Consider the following 14,772-nt stretch of genomic DNA (forward strand, 5'->3'; position numbering starts at 1 on the left):
TGCTGCTGCCACTGTCCCATAACCCACTATTGCCACCGCCATCTCCCTTCTTGCTATGCCTACTTCTTCGGTCGTGTAGTTCTTCATCAATTCTTCCGCCACCACCGCTCAAATTGCCAGCCTCAAGATCTGCGGCCGTACAGGTGACGGCCGATTCGATCGAGTGGTACGAATCGTTTCTTGTTGCTCCTTTGACTGCGTTGCTTTTCAACATGAAACTAAAATCGTTCCATTTATCGTTCAGATTGGCTAGTTTCTGATTGAAATTATGCGCCAACGATAGGCTGAGGGCCATCTTGAGACGGCCACCCACTGGGCGTTTTGGTGTGGTGGGTGGCGTGATGATCGAAAGTGAAGACGAAGTCGAAAGGCGATTCAGCTTTCTGTTGGTGTCACTACTGTTGCTGTTTTGGCTGTTTCTGTTACGTAGCATGACCATTGCTGTCGCTGCTGCTGCCTCTTCGCTGCCATCATGATAGAATGCACCGCTGAATGCGGCGCTGGCTCTGCTACTTCTGCTTCTGCTATGATGAGGGGGTGGTAATGGTGGCTGGGGTTTATTTAATAATCAATCTCTATAAATATAACTACAGTTTTTTGGGCTCTCTTGTGGACTAGGACTGCTCGATGGAGGCGCCGGACTAGAACTACTATTGGACATGACTGGGGAAGATCCGGAACTGGAATTCTGTGGACTATCGGAACGATGTTGCGTTACTGTAACGGGGTAGTTGGTTAAAATTTAAATCTTTTTTTAAGAGCTTTAAACATGCACACTAGGGTGCTTCATTCTGAAAAAAGTGATGAATTTCTGATGGGCCACCCTCCAGTTCGATTCATAGCCCCAAAATATGAACCTGTGCAAAAATTGGTAAAGATTGATGAAGGTTTAGAGGTCGCGCCAATGATTTGAAATTTGTATGGGAATTACTATGGAAGAATTTAAAAAATCGCTTATATCGCTATAACTTTGCTTCTACTTGTCCAAATGTCGAAAAAATTTAGTATGTTATTGCTATGGCAATAAACAAAAAGCCTACAGTTGCTACGCTCAGTTTTGCAGCGTATCAAGAATTATAAAAATGTGAAAAAATGGCAAAATAGGGTAAATTGACAGATGAATATGTACAAGGCAACAACGCCAATTTCATCGCAACAACAACAGGCTTGTTGATCATTGTCATGACAACCACATATTTTTTTTTTTCAACGTTTGGACAACTACAACCAAAGTTAGAGCAATGTAAACGAAAATCAATAATTTCCCATACTAATTCACCAAAATCTCCATACAAAATCCAAATCATTGGCGCGACCTCTAAACCTTCATCAATCTTTACCATTTTTTGCACATGTTCATATTTTGGGGCTATGAATCGAACTGGAGTGTGGCCTATCAAAAATTCATCACTTTTTTCAAAATGAAACACCCTAATGCACACTGCCTTACCTATGCCATGCCGGGGCGGCTGCCTTTTCATTCGGCCGAGACTTCTGTTACGAGTGTTGGTATTAAGGACCTATATAAAAATGCTATTTTTTAATTATTCTCCGTTATCAACAAGTGATTGAGTGTTTCATAAAAATATGGGAAAAAATCATATAACTACTCCATATGTTAAAATTGTTCTGATTGTGTTTAATTTGGCTACGTTTTGATTAAGAAATTAAATTTTAGTAGAATTACTTCAGTGTTTGTGTTTCATCCAAGTACGTAGCTAGGTTTCGTAATAGAGGGGATTTTTGTTTTGGTTGAAATCGGTTTCAAAATTAGATTTTTGGATAAATCGTATTTATCGTTTTTTTTTTTCCATGGCTGAATTATCTTCATTTTTATCAAATATTTCCTTGTCAAACCTCCTCTTGCATAATTTTGGAATTCTAACGGGATTTCCTATATAGGGTAAGTGTACCAGATATGGATGTCTGTTTCTATTATTGTGTGTTCCAACTATGGAATTCCCATTTGCCATAATTGTAACACACTATAATTGGAACGTAAAGCCATAACTGGTACATCTACCCTATATTTTCAACAAAGCAGCCTATGAATTATCTCTAGCAATTCGTTGTACAATTTTCTTTGAAGCTCAAAAGCAGTCCATAAAAATCAAAAGGATTCCTTTAAATTTTACTCCATATTCCCATCAAATACTCATTATAATTCCTTTTGAGCGTTTCTTTGAACTCGATTTCCTTGAAATTCTTTTCGGAATATCCTTTGGTATTTTACTCAGAATGCCTTGCAAATTAAATTCCATTGGCATTCTCATCAGATATTCCTTCTAACATTAACCAAACTTTTTCCTCACTCTATTCTATATCAGCTTATTCTCCGAGTGACGCTGGAATTTTATTCAGAGCTTGCTTTGAAATTCTAGTCAGAACTCCTTTTGTATTTTCTCCAGAATTCCCTGAGTATTGTTTTTTTAAAGGGTGTCCACGATGAAATTGCCACACACAAAATTGATTCGCAAAATTCGAGTTTTCATCCGATTGCCATCAAATTTTCAGGGATTGAGAAATAACTATTAAACTTCATTTTACCATTTTACTCGTATTTTATTTACAGTCCATACGCAAATGCCCGCACCTTGGCCTTAACCCCGGCCATAAGATTCTGCACAACCTGTGAATCAACCGTTTTTTGCATGTAAACCCATACTTTCTTCAGTTCCTCGACTGTCTTCACTACCTTAGGTCGTTTAAGAAGGTGCTGCTTCATAATCGCCCAGTACTTCTCGATGGGGCGGAGCTCCGGAGTGTTGGGAGGGTTGAACATTTTCGGCACGAAATTGACTTTATTGTCCGCATACCACTTCAGCACGTCCTTGGAGTAGTGGCATGAGGCCAAATCCGGCCAGAAGATTGTTGGGACGTTGTGGGCCTTCAGGAGAGGAAGCAGCCGCTTCTGGAGGCACTCTTTTATGTACACCTGTCCGTTCATCGTGTCCTGGGTCACGAAAGGTGCACTCCGCTTCCCGCACTTGCAGATGGCTTGCCAAACCAGGAATTTTTTCGCAAATTTGGACATCTTCTGAGTGCGGACATGCTCCGGAACGCTGAACTTATCCTTGGCCGTGAAAAACAGGTTGCCGGAGATCTGTTTGAAGTCGGCCTTCACATATGTTTCGTCGTCCATGATGCAGCATTCAACTTTCGTCAGCATGTTGAGGTACAACTTCCTGGCACGGGTTTTGGCGGACTTGTTCTGCTTCTCGTCGCGATTAGGGGCCTTTTGTACCTTGAACGTTCGAAATCCAGCCTTAGTTTTGGCCTTCTGGACAAAACTTCGGCTTAGGTGCAGCTTCTTAGCCACATCCCTAACAGAGGCGTTCGGATTTCGGTTGAAGGCCCCAACTACGCGGTTGTGATTTTTGGTGTTGTACGGAATACTTTTTCCTTTACTTCTGGGCTTCCGATCGGTGGTCAACCGTTCCTCGAACCGCTTAATCACTCGTGACACCGTGGAATTCGCGATTCCCAACGTTTTAGCGATGGAACGATGCGAGAGATCCTTGTTCTCGTGATGAATGCTCAAGATTTTATCACGCACGAGCTGTTCGTTCGACTCCATTTCCGCGAGTTTTGATCACAGGACTTTAAAACTTGCAGGATGTAAATAATGCACTATGAACTAAATCCACCCAAATTTTCATTAAATTCTACCCAACGGTTAAAAAGTTAGAGCAATTTCATAGTGTGGCAATTTCATCGTGGACACCCTTTATGCATGGTTGATTTTGTAATGAAACAATGACAATCGCGTATATTTCGGATTTAGTTTATCAAATTAAAACAACAGATTAGATTGTAACGTTAACGTTAACGCTTTAACATCATCGTTAACAACACATGAAGGAAAGGGAAGGGCAACATATCCATGGATATGGTAGACTATAAGTTCCTGGAACTCGGTGACTTCAGGACAGTGCTCACTTTTTAATCCAATATGGTGAATACCTTCAAAGATTGTAAAGCTCAATCCAAGATGGTGACTTCGGGTTTGTGAAATTGCCTCGGAAACCCTATAATATAGAAATCTACGGAACTAACTCGACGAGTAGAAGTCACAAATAACAACAAATATACTTTGTTGTTTTGGGATCCAAGACGGACCTTAATCCAAGATGGTGATTTATGATTTGTGAAAATGTCTAGGTAGCCCAACAGTATAGATATTAGACTGATGCAACATTTCAAACGTTCATTCCATAGAGCTCAAACAGTTCCAAATCCCAAAATTTAAACTCATTTAGTTTAAAACTGCCTGTGCACAAACCATTTGAAGTTTATATGGGAATTAATATGGGAAAAGCATGTGATGTCTTATGATCATGCTCTATCAACTACTCAGCAGGCAGCATTGGTGTTTCTTCCGCGTGGTATAGAGCACAACAATGTCACACTACACAATTCAGTTTTGCTCACAAAGTAGCTGCTTGATCATGCCATAAGATTAGCTATCTCTTAATTAATTAGTAACTATTTCCAGCGTTCAGAATCATAAGGGCCTAACTGCAACGATCGATTATCTTCATCGATTTTCTCTTCGCATTACCACAGTTCAGTGAACTGATTTTCCGAAATTATCACAATACAGTGTAGAGAAATGTTAGCAAAAGCAACATCGAGAAATTCTAATCCAGCCGAGTTATTAAAAAAAGAGAAAATTGATCAAGAGAATCGATCACCGTAGTTAGGCACTTATGATTCTGAACGCTAGATTTCTTTTAATGTTTGCCTGGAATACTCTTGTGAGCAAAGTTGTAGCTGAGAAAATTTCCTATTAGAAAATCTATCGAATTTTTTGTCAGAGCAGTATGGAAAAAGGCTAGAAGTCTATGATCAACAAGTTTGGTAAATTCCATATAATCTTAAAATGGTTTGTGCCAAGTCAGTTTCTTTCCAAATGAGGTCAAATTTTGGATGCACCCGATTTTAATCAGGATTTAAAATCGTTTGAGCACTATGGAGTCGAAAGTAGCTCGGAGACTGACTCAAGTGCTATGAGTAGCTCCACTTTTTACGAAATTGAGTAAAATTTGTATGGAAAAAAAAGTTGAGTCGACTCAAACTCGGGAAAAGTGGATCAACTCAAAAGTGAGAATCCAGGAAAATCCATGGAAGTTTGAATCAGTCCAGGAGTATACTAATATACTGAGTGAAACCTCTATTTTCCTCACATTCGATAAGTTTTTCCTGGAAAAGCACGAAAATTTTACTCACTTTATGTGGAATATATCGCAAATAGGTAGCCTCAAAATAATGAATACCAATTCTTGATATATTCCAAATAAAGTTGACAAATATTACAAAAACATATTTTGACCTTACTGACTACCATAAGGTCAAGTTATGGTTCGCGTTTATGCGGGAAATACTGCAAAGGACTTTTGAGACTTTGGAAGCCGCTCCCTGCACTGCACACTCTCCTATTTGCTTCCACACTGTTTTCCAACTAATCTTCGAGAAAGCGATCCACACAAAGAGCGGTACACACCCGTTGCATGGATCACTTTCTTGAAGATTATTTGGAAAAGAGAGTGCGAAGCAAATGGGAGAACCACGCTCTCTTTGTCGAGTGTTGTGCGATGCATGCAAAAAGGTGTTTTGCAAACGTTCTGACGTTCTGAGGCGCATGGTTGGCATACACAGTTTTGGTCACGAACTGCTCATTTGCTAATAACTTCGCATACATTTTTTTGAAGCAGATAGAATAGAGTAGCTTGTTATGTATAAGTAAAAAAGTAGATTTTAATTATAGTAATAAACTATATTTGTTTTTGCGTTGTATAAATGAAGTTTGAAATGCTCGCTGCACATCTCGGACTTTAAGTATAAAAATTCATTGGCGTTGCTTCAAATGTTAAGATTTACCTACTCTTAGCATATCTATACTAAACTATGATCCTGATCTATCAATTACATTAAATATAAACAAATTTCAACAACTGAGTGAAAAGTTATTAACAAATGAGCAATTGGTGTGTACAGCTGTGCATGCCAAGCATGCTGAGGCGCTTTCCAGCCAGGATGCCTACAGAACGAGCTCAACGACTAGAAGAAAAGACCAACGGTGCTATTTTGGGATCCAATGTAGTGGATCTCAATCTAAGCTGGCAACTTGCGGATTGTTAAATGCCTCGGAAACCCTACAATACGGGTATCTACGGCTCGATACCGTTACAGTTTTTTAAATGAATTTCACAAATCGGAAGTTGCCATGTTGGATGCAGATCTACCATCTGAAAATGGTGCTCGACATCGATTTTAAATTTCAAGCCCATTACGCAAGTGTTGCAGCCATGATTTCTGACTATGGTGGTGTGTTTTTTAAAAGTGAAAATGGTTTTTGCAATATTAAAGCGATTAATGATCTTTAAACCTTGGACAAATGCTCTTTTACTGCGTAGCTACTCAGAATTACTGTCCTGCCATTGAGTTTTTAATCAGAGGAGCGGAGCGACGCGCCATCGTCTAAAATAAGCTCCTAAAAGAATATTCTAAAGATAATGCTTCTAAAAGAAGCTTCTTAAGAGAAAACAGTGAAAAAAGGTATCTCAATATACTTTTTCACTACAAATAGGACATATCGCATAGCAAACTATTCCCAGGAAATATGTTGAATTAGTAGAATATGTGGAATTTGATCTCACAATAAATCAAGAAATGTTTTCAGTGGAATCTTTTTTTTAAGAAGCTTTTGGAGCACGTTGAAATAATTTGTCGAAAAGTGAAAGTGCTTTCGGGGCAAAGAAGAAGTAAGTAGGACTCCTAGGGGAAGCTGGAAGGAGCTTACAAGATAAATCGTAAGAATCTTCCGGTTAAAATCAGAAGAAATTTCCGGAGGATATCTGAAAAAAGATTATGTCAGAAGTAGGCATAAGTACATGTAGTAGAAGTTGGAAGAAACCTCCAGGAATCTTTCGATGGAAGTCGTCAGAAACATTCTAATAAAATTGGAACAAGCTTCCGCGGATAGATGGAAGAAACTTCCTGGGAAAATAGGAACAGCCTTCCTGGGAAAAGTCAGAAAAAAACTTTCTGAAATAGTCAGTTTTGAAGTCAGAAGAAACTTCCAGGAGATGTACGACAACAACTTCCAGGAGAAGTCAGAGGCATCTTTAAAAGCAAATAAAAAAAAAAAAACTTCCGGAGGTAGTTAGAAGAAACTTCTAAAGAAAATTGGAAAAAACCGAACATTGGGAGAAAAAATTCCCTGTATTAGGAAACTATTAAGCTGGGTTTAGATGATTCAAGTCAATTGATCAACTCACTTGAATTCAATTGGCTTGAAAAGTTGAACCTGGTCCAACTTTTTTCAATTCAAGTCAGTTGAATGGAATAGTTTACACGTTTAATTCGCGTTCAAGTCAATTGAATTCATTATGTAAAGCTGGGTTTATATCCCGTACAGACTATGGCTTATATCATGTAATATAGGCTGTCTTGCAATGAGCACTCATACATAGGATTTCCAGTGAAAACTAGATGTATGAGTGCTCATTGCAAGACAGCCTATATTACATGATATAAGCCATAGTCTGTACGGGGTATAAACCCAGCATTACAGAATTTTTTTTGGCAATAGAATTGAGCGACAGAATTAAGCCTTGACTTAAATTTTGTACAAAAATTTAAGGTTTTTTTTCTTATTCATCGTCTTCTTTTTCGCATTTAAAGCTTATTGCTTACCTCATATTAGCTTATTGCGTGCTTTCAACTTAGTGATGCACGTCCACAGTTATTAATTGAGAGCTTTCGATGCCTGTGCCATTTTTGCATTAGAATAATTGTGTAGCAATTACATACAATCATACTTAAAAAATCCCAGGGAAATTTTCCAACCTGAAAAATTACTAGACCGGTCCGGGAATCGCCAGCCACCTCCAGCATGCTTTGTAGCTACGCATTTACCGACTGAGCTCCAGTAATTGTAGGTATCATCGGGTTTTGGAGGAATATCGAACTACGGTGGTAAATATTTCAAATTTGTATGGCAAATGTGTTTATAGTAGTCTGCATTTCCATAGAACTGGGGTGAATATCGCGTTAGAGAGAGATCTCCAAAATCTAAACCCCCTCCCTACACTGCGCCACTGCGTTCCGTAGATATCCATATTGCAGAGTTTCCGGTGCATTCTCACAATCCGAAATTACCATGTTGGATTGAGGACCGTCATCTTGGATTTAAAATTGGATGGCCCACCATCTTGGATCTCAAAAACACAAGGTTACAAGTTGTTCAGCATATTTTGAGTAGTTTTTGGTTTTTTTACAAGCAACTGAATAGTTTCGTTCCGTTTCTCATATATATTTTTTTCCATCTAAACTGTCAAGTTTACCCGCAAATCCGGATCATAACCAAATTCGTTCAAATTTAGAAAAGGTGCGGGGTCTTAAAAATTGAAATAGCTCGTGCGAGGGAGTTGTGATCCGCCATACAAACTTGACCCACCTTAGAACCCATATTGTAGAGGCATTTTCACAAACCGTAAGTTGCCATCTTGGATTAAGGTCCGCTATCTTGGATTCCAAAATAGTACCGACTGGATAGACTTCTTCTCACCGAGCCCGTTTCGTAGATGCTAATATTACAGGATTCATGAAGCATTGTCACAAGCTAGAAGTCGCCATCTTGGATTGAGGTCCGCCCTCTTTGTAGGTATTCACCATCTTCGATTTGAAATTGGACTCTGGATAAATCATCAGAACTTCCCTTCTTCTTCTAGGCTTTTTACGCTTTTGTAGTGATCTGTTTTGCCAGCTCTCTCAACTAAGATCACGCTCACAGTTATTAATTGAGACCTTTATATGCCAACCAATGCATGAATTTGTATATTGTGTGGCAAGCAATGATACTCTATGTCCATGGAAGTCGAGATAATTTCTAACCCGAATAATTTCCTCGACCGTGCCTTTACTCGCTTGGCTATACGAATATATGAGGCCCCTGGACATTTGAATATCATCTTCCAGGTTAACACCACACAGGTTTGTTTTGAAATTTGAGATGCATCGAACAAAAATAGGCACATAGCTAAGGGCCTCTCTTAGCTCAGCCAATAAAGAGGCAGCTATAAAGCAAGACCATACTGGAGGCGGCTGGGTTGTATCACAGAGGTAACTGTAAGACCAGCAGGTCCCGAAGAAACGTGCTCAACTTTTTGGCTCAGCTCTGGTACTCTCTTCGGTCCCAAGCTATTCGATTCACCCCTCGAAACATAGGAAAATCCAATAACCCCTCATTTTATCTGTCAAACTTTCATAGCGAATCAAAACAAACATAGTGTAGTACTAGAATTTCGACTAGAATGGGATACGTTAATCGTTTGCTTGGGACCAATAGAATAGTCAAGTAGTGAGCCAATTTAAAATCGTTAGTTTCGTATTGATTGTTGGTTGTATTCCCGGTCCAGATTGTACTCGCCACACAGTAATACCTACAATCAATACGAAACTAACGATTTTAAATTGGCTCACTACTTGACTAGCCTTTTGGTTCCAAGCAAACGATTAACGTACCCCATTCTAGTCGAAATTCTACTACTACACAATGTTTGTTTTGATTCGCTTGACAGTTAAAATGAGGGGTTCGTGGATTTTCCCATGTTTCGAGGGGTGATTCGATTAGCTTGGGACCGAAGAGAGTACCAGCAACAATCAATACGAAACTAACGATTTTAAATTGGCTCACCACTTTAGTAGCCTATTGGTCCCAAGCAAACGATTAACGTACCCTATTCTAGTCGAAATTCTAGTACTATGCAATGTTTGTTTTGATTCGCTATGAAAGTTTGACAGATAAAATGAGGGGTTATTGGTTTTTCCTATGTTTCGAGGGGTGATTCGACAAGCTTGGGACCGAAGATAGTACCAGAGGTGAGCCAAAAAGTTGAGCACGTTTCTTCGGGACCTACTTGTCTTAGAATTACCTCTATGGTACCAGAGCTGAACCAAAAAGTTGAGCACGTTATTTCGGGACCTTCTAGTCTTAGAGTTACCTCTATGGTAATACTAATTCAAAAATGGTACAGGCTTAGAAAGCTCTCAATCATCAACTGTGGAAGTGCTCGGAGAATACGATCCCTCAAGTTAAAAGAAGTACAAGAATATGCACACAGTTTGGTCTATGTGGGCCTGATCTATTTCATTGTGCCTGGTCCAAATGTGGCATAAATTTGGTCCAAAATAAAACTCTGAAATTAGTCTGAAATGTAAAAAAAACATTTAGGATCTAAACGAAAAAATCCAAACTTTAGATCTTTAAAATTGTTGTGAATTGCAGAATCTTGAAGATATTTGAATATTTTCTTCGTTTCTTTGCGTTTTCTTTCTAAAACAACCATATTCAAGCTTAGTGGTATACACATTTGTGTTGATAATTTAAATTTAGAAATAAAATTCAAATCCTGCAACTTTGGGGCTGTTCATAAACTACGTTGTCACTTTAGAGGGGGTGTTTGTTGGCAAGTGTATACGATCCATACAACTTAAAAAAAATGCTTGTCGATTGTCTACGCTGAGGTAGGAGAAGGGGTTCTTTAACCTCTCAAAAAGCGGTCTACGTAGTTTATGAATAGCTCATTTAGAGAAGTTTCGACATTTCAAAACATTATATAAATACATAGTGTCTTCGATTTTTTTTAACGATCATGGAGCTTAAAACAAATTCAAGGTTCTCGAACATACTTTAAAAAAATATATATATTTAGATAATTTACTGGGGGGGGGGGGGGTCCTGTTTATCTCCCCTGCCCAAGCTACGGCTATGTCAATGGAAGTTTATTTAAGGGTAGGGAAGGTAAACAATAAATATAAAATTAATGCTATTTTGCAGTGAGCATAATCTCTGTATACGCATTCTCAAGGATTACGTAAATATAAGCAAAATCACTTGAGCGAACTATCGTGTTAGTCAAAAAAAAAAAAAAAAAAAAAAAAAACAGTTTTAACTCTATAATTCTATATTAAATAAATTTACCATATTTTGATTAATCAGTCCCTGGCTGGTCTCAGCCGCCCCGTTCCCGTCTCAGAGATACACCTGTGGAATAGAAAGTAAGGATGCATAATATTTATATGGATGGTTCATTTGTTCGTTTGTTGTAGAGTTCGATAATCGAACATATTTCTGTCGTTTGAGGATACATAGACAATGTCACCTATGCTGAGAAAAGGAAATGTAGGATATAAGGGCTGATTATGAATCAAGCGAAGCATATCTTCTAAACCATTGCAGCTTCTAATGTGAATTGAGCGATTTATAAGCAGCCCCTAGACAAGTCGAAGGTGGTTCTGGTGAAGGATCTTTAACAACAAGGATGGATGGTGCGAATTTGGTTATAGCGGTCATTGGATTTATCGACACTGGCAAATGGTTTATGCAAACCTGTACTGATTCGAAGCGCAATCATTATTAGTGGTTAGGTATCCTGTTTGCGAAAACCAAACGCAAGCCAAGCGTAACAATCCAAATTAGCACGGCAGGTAAACCGAAAAAATAAACAAATTATTGAACTGAATGAACCAAAAGTCGGGTTGGAAAAGTTTCGCATTTCTCGCTCTCTTCTCCCGTGCAGGGAATTGGGTTAGCAGCAACATGATTTCATTCGGATTTAACTGGAATGTGTTTTTCTTTGCGGATGGAAAACGATGACACGGTATTTTGAATAAGTACATTTAGCAAGCGGAATTATGCCACAACAACAGATGCGAATGGAACTGAACGTGTACAATTTTGAAGCGCAACGGTAGCAAACGAAACATGTGATATTATTAAATTTTGTGCAAGTTTTATGCGTTTTTCCTCATTTGTTGAAAATTATAAAATTATTGTGCATCGCAGTATGACAGTACGGATTCCATTCTCTATAGGTTAACGACAACGGGATTGTTAAAAATAACGGAGCCAGTAGGTACAGTTCCGTGTATCGTAAATTAAATTTCCTCTTTGTAAAAATTATAACTCGATTGCTCTTCATCATCGAGATTAGAAAGTTACATTTTATTTTAAAGCTAAAATTTAATTAAAAAAATATTATTCTTTATCGATACACTCCCGGAAATCAGTATCAAGACACATTATTCATGGCTCTTTCGAATTATATATGAGAAAATGGTTTTAGTTATATTAAAACGATGAAATGCTCCTTAAACCTAGGAAAAATGCTACTGTACTGAGTAGCTACACACTTAGAAATAACTAATTTTACACATGACGGAATCCGTCTTTGACATAAAAGATGAGGCGTAAACAAACATTTCATGTAAAATTAAGTGCTACGAGTACGTTTGATTGATATAGCTCGCGTCTGTTATGACTAAAATTTATGTCAACGCTTGTATATGTCACTCTCAGAGCACCTAAATTTACATGATTTTTTCTAAGTGTGTACTCAGATTTACTGTCCTGTCCGTGTCAGAGGTGCAAAGCGACGAGCAAGTGTTTAAAGGGTTATACGGTCAAAATTTGGTCAATATCAACTTGACGTATTTCTTTCAATTTTGCATTTAAAAAACCTGAACACCCCTCATTTTGAAGGTGTGTGTGTGTAGAATGTTGCTCCTATTTTGATTTTGGAATTCACTCTTCAGTTGTCAAAATGCCGTCCAAGCAAGAAGAGCAGCGTATCAAAATTTTGCTCGCGCATCGCGAAAATCCGAGCTACTCGCACGCAAAGTTGGCAAAATCGCTAAAAGTTGCCAAATCAACCGTTACAAATGTAATTAAAGTGTTTGGGGAACGTTTGTCGACAGCCAGGAAGTCTGGATCGGGGGGAAATCGAAAACCGGAAGCCGCTGAGACGACAAAGAGAGTTGCCGGTAGTTTCAAGCGAAACCCTAACCTCTCTCTCCGAGATGCCGCAAATAAGCTGGGTGTATCGTCTACAACCGTGCATCGAGCCAAAAAACGAGCCGGACTATCGACTTACAAGAAGGTAGTGACTCCAAATCGCGATGATAAACAAAATACGACGGCCAAAGCGCGATCCCGGAGGCTGTACACGACGATGCTGACGAAGTTTGACTGCGTGGTAATGGACGACGAAACCTACGTCAAAGCCAACTACAAGCAGCTTCCGGGACAGGAGTTTTATACGGCAAAAGGAAGGGGAAAGGTAGCAGATGTTTTCAAGCACATGAAACTGTCAAAGTTCGCAAAGAAATATCTGGTTTGGCAAGCCATCTGTACCTGTGGCTTGAAAAGCAGCATTTTCATAGCTTCCGGGACTGTCAACCAAGAAATTTACGTGAAAGAGTGTTTGAATAAACGTCTGCTGCCTTTCCTGAAGAAACACGGTTGTTCCGTACTGTTTTGGCCGGATTTGGCATCTTGCCATTACGGTAAAAAGGCCATGGAGTGGTACGCCGCCAACAACGTGCAGGTGGTTCCCAAGGACAAGAACCCTCCCAACACGCCAGAGCTCCGCCCAATTGAGAAATACTGGGCTATTGTCAAGCGGAACCTAAAGAAGACCAAAAAAACTGCTAAGGGCGAGCAGCAGTTCAAGGCAAACTGGCTTTCTGCGGCGAAGAAGGTGGACAAGGTGGCTGTACAAAATCTGATGGCAGGGGTCAAGCGTAAGGCCCGGCAATTCGGATTTGGAAAAGCGGAAGCCTAACTGAATATTTTTCCTGAATTTTATACTAATTGAACTTGAAAAAGAAATTTAATTTGATTTTTTAAATAAACGATTTCACCGATTTACACGCGTTTTCCATTGACCAAATTTTGACCGTATCACCCTTTAGAATAAGCTTCTAAATGAAGATTCCAAAAAAAAGCTTAGACGATTCTAATAGAAGCTTCTTAAAAGATACTAAAAGAAGTTTCTGTTTGTAGCTCATTCAAAAGTAGCAGTGTGGATGATTCCTTACCCATTAGTTTTTTTTTGCATTCGAGTGATTTAAATCCCTGAGCCAAAAACTATCTCACTCGTCTATTTAAATCGTTAGCGTTCGGTTTCCGCGTCGGATTCTCCCTCAGTAGAGAAAATTGTTCGGCAGCCATTCAGTGTATCCTTAATTCCTACTACTGCTGTCAGTTCCGAGACTAGCTGCTGAGTCACTTGGTTGGAAGAATTTACACTCGCTCAGAAATCTGTGTGTAGGTGAGGATGACTATTTTGATTCAGTGGTGCTCGCGAGTGAATGAATTTTACCACGTTTAATTTTAAGAAGTACTTGAGAACCTATTCTGATTATCATACCAACTTGATACAACAGAGCACAGTTTTTGGTATCGTAACGTTGTTATCATTTAACAGTACATACTTAAAATTTTCTAAGATGGTCAAAAACAAAACCTTTGTAACTTTTCTCGTCGTGAACGGATTTAACTAAAATCGAAGACACCATATCAAGAAGACTGGCAACTTTGCGACAGATATAGTAGCGCTGCGCTTGAGTGACTAAATTTTCAATAGCGACCAAAAATATCCATTAGTACCGTTCCAATGACGCGTTCATCTTGATAAAATTGATGAATAGCAGATTTTCAGCGATGGGCTCAATCTTAGATCTATAGGCCAACATTAGAGCCATTTCCCCTATTGTGAATGTTTTTTTTGCTTCTAAACCCCAAGTTTTAAAGAACATTTCATCGTTGTGATATTATGTTTCCATACTGTACTTTTTTTTATTTAATTTTAAATATAAAATGATTTGGTGTAACTATTTCCTGAAGTCTGTAATACAAGTCAAAATCTGATTCTAAATACTTGAAAAATTAAATCTTGCATCAATTTTCTTGAAAAACTTACATTT

At 38.7% G+C, this 14,772-nt stretch overlaps 1 protein-coding gene across 5 annotated transcripts in view; it reads right to left on the minus strand.

The window, feature by feature from the left end:
• Positions 1-568: 568 nt before the first annotated feature.
• Positions 569-14,772, minus strand: part of Sema1a (semaphorin 1a) — a 464,598-nt gene continuing 450,394 nt past the window's right edge. For 2 of the 5 annotated variants that reach the window (XR_010517657.1, XR_010517655.1), the window contains 3 exons: positions 10,988-11,050; positions 1,451-1,533; positions 638-717 (listed from right to left, as the gene is read on the minus strand). Coding sequence is in view for 1 of the 5 variants with exons in the window: in XM_065222649.1 (XP_065078721.1) it covers positions 569-717; positions 1,451-1,520; positions 7,519-7,521 (222 nt within the window). In the remaining 4 variants the exon portion in view is untranslated. Of the gene's footprint in view, positions 718-1,450; positions 1,534-7,518; positions 7,522-10,987; positions 11,051-14,772 lie in introns of all 5 variants that reach the window. The other 3 variants (XR_010517654.1, XR_010517656.1, XM_065222649.1) reach the window with 2 other exon arrangements.

This window comes from Ochlerotatus camptorhynchus, unplaced genomic scaffold (genome assembly GCF_037179485.1).
Source record: "Ochlerotatus camptorhynchus isolate MF236.1 unplaced genomic scaffold, CSIRO-AGI_Acam_v1.1 ptg000176l, whole genome shotgun sequence".
Lineage (NCBI taxonomy): Eukaryota > Metazoa > Arthropoda > Insecta > Diptera > Culicidae > Ochlerotatus > Ochlerotatus camptorhynchus.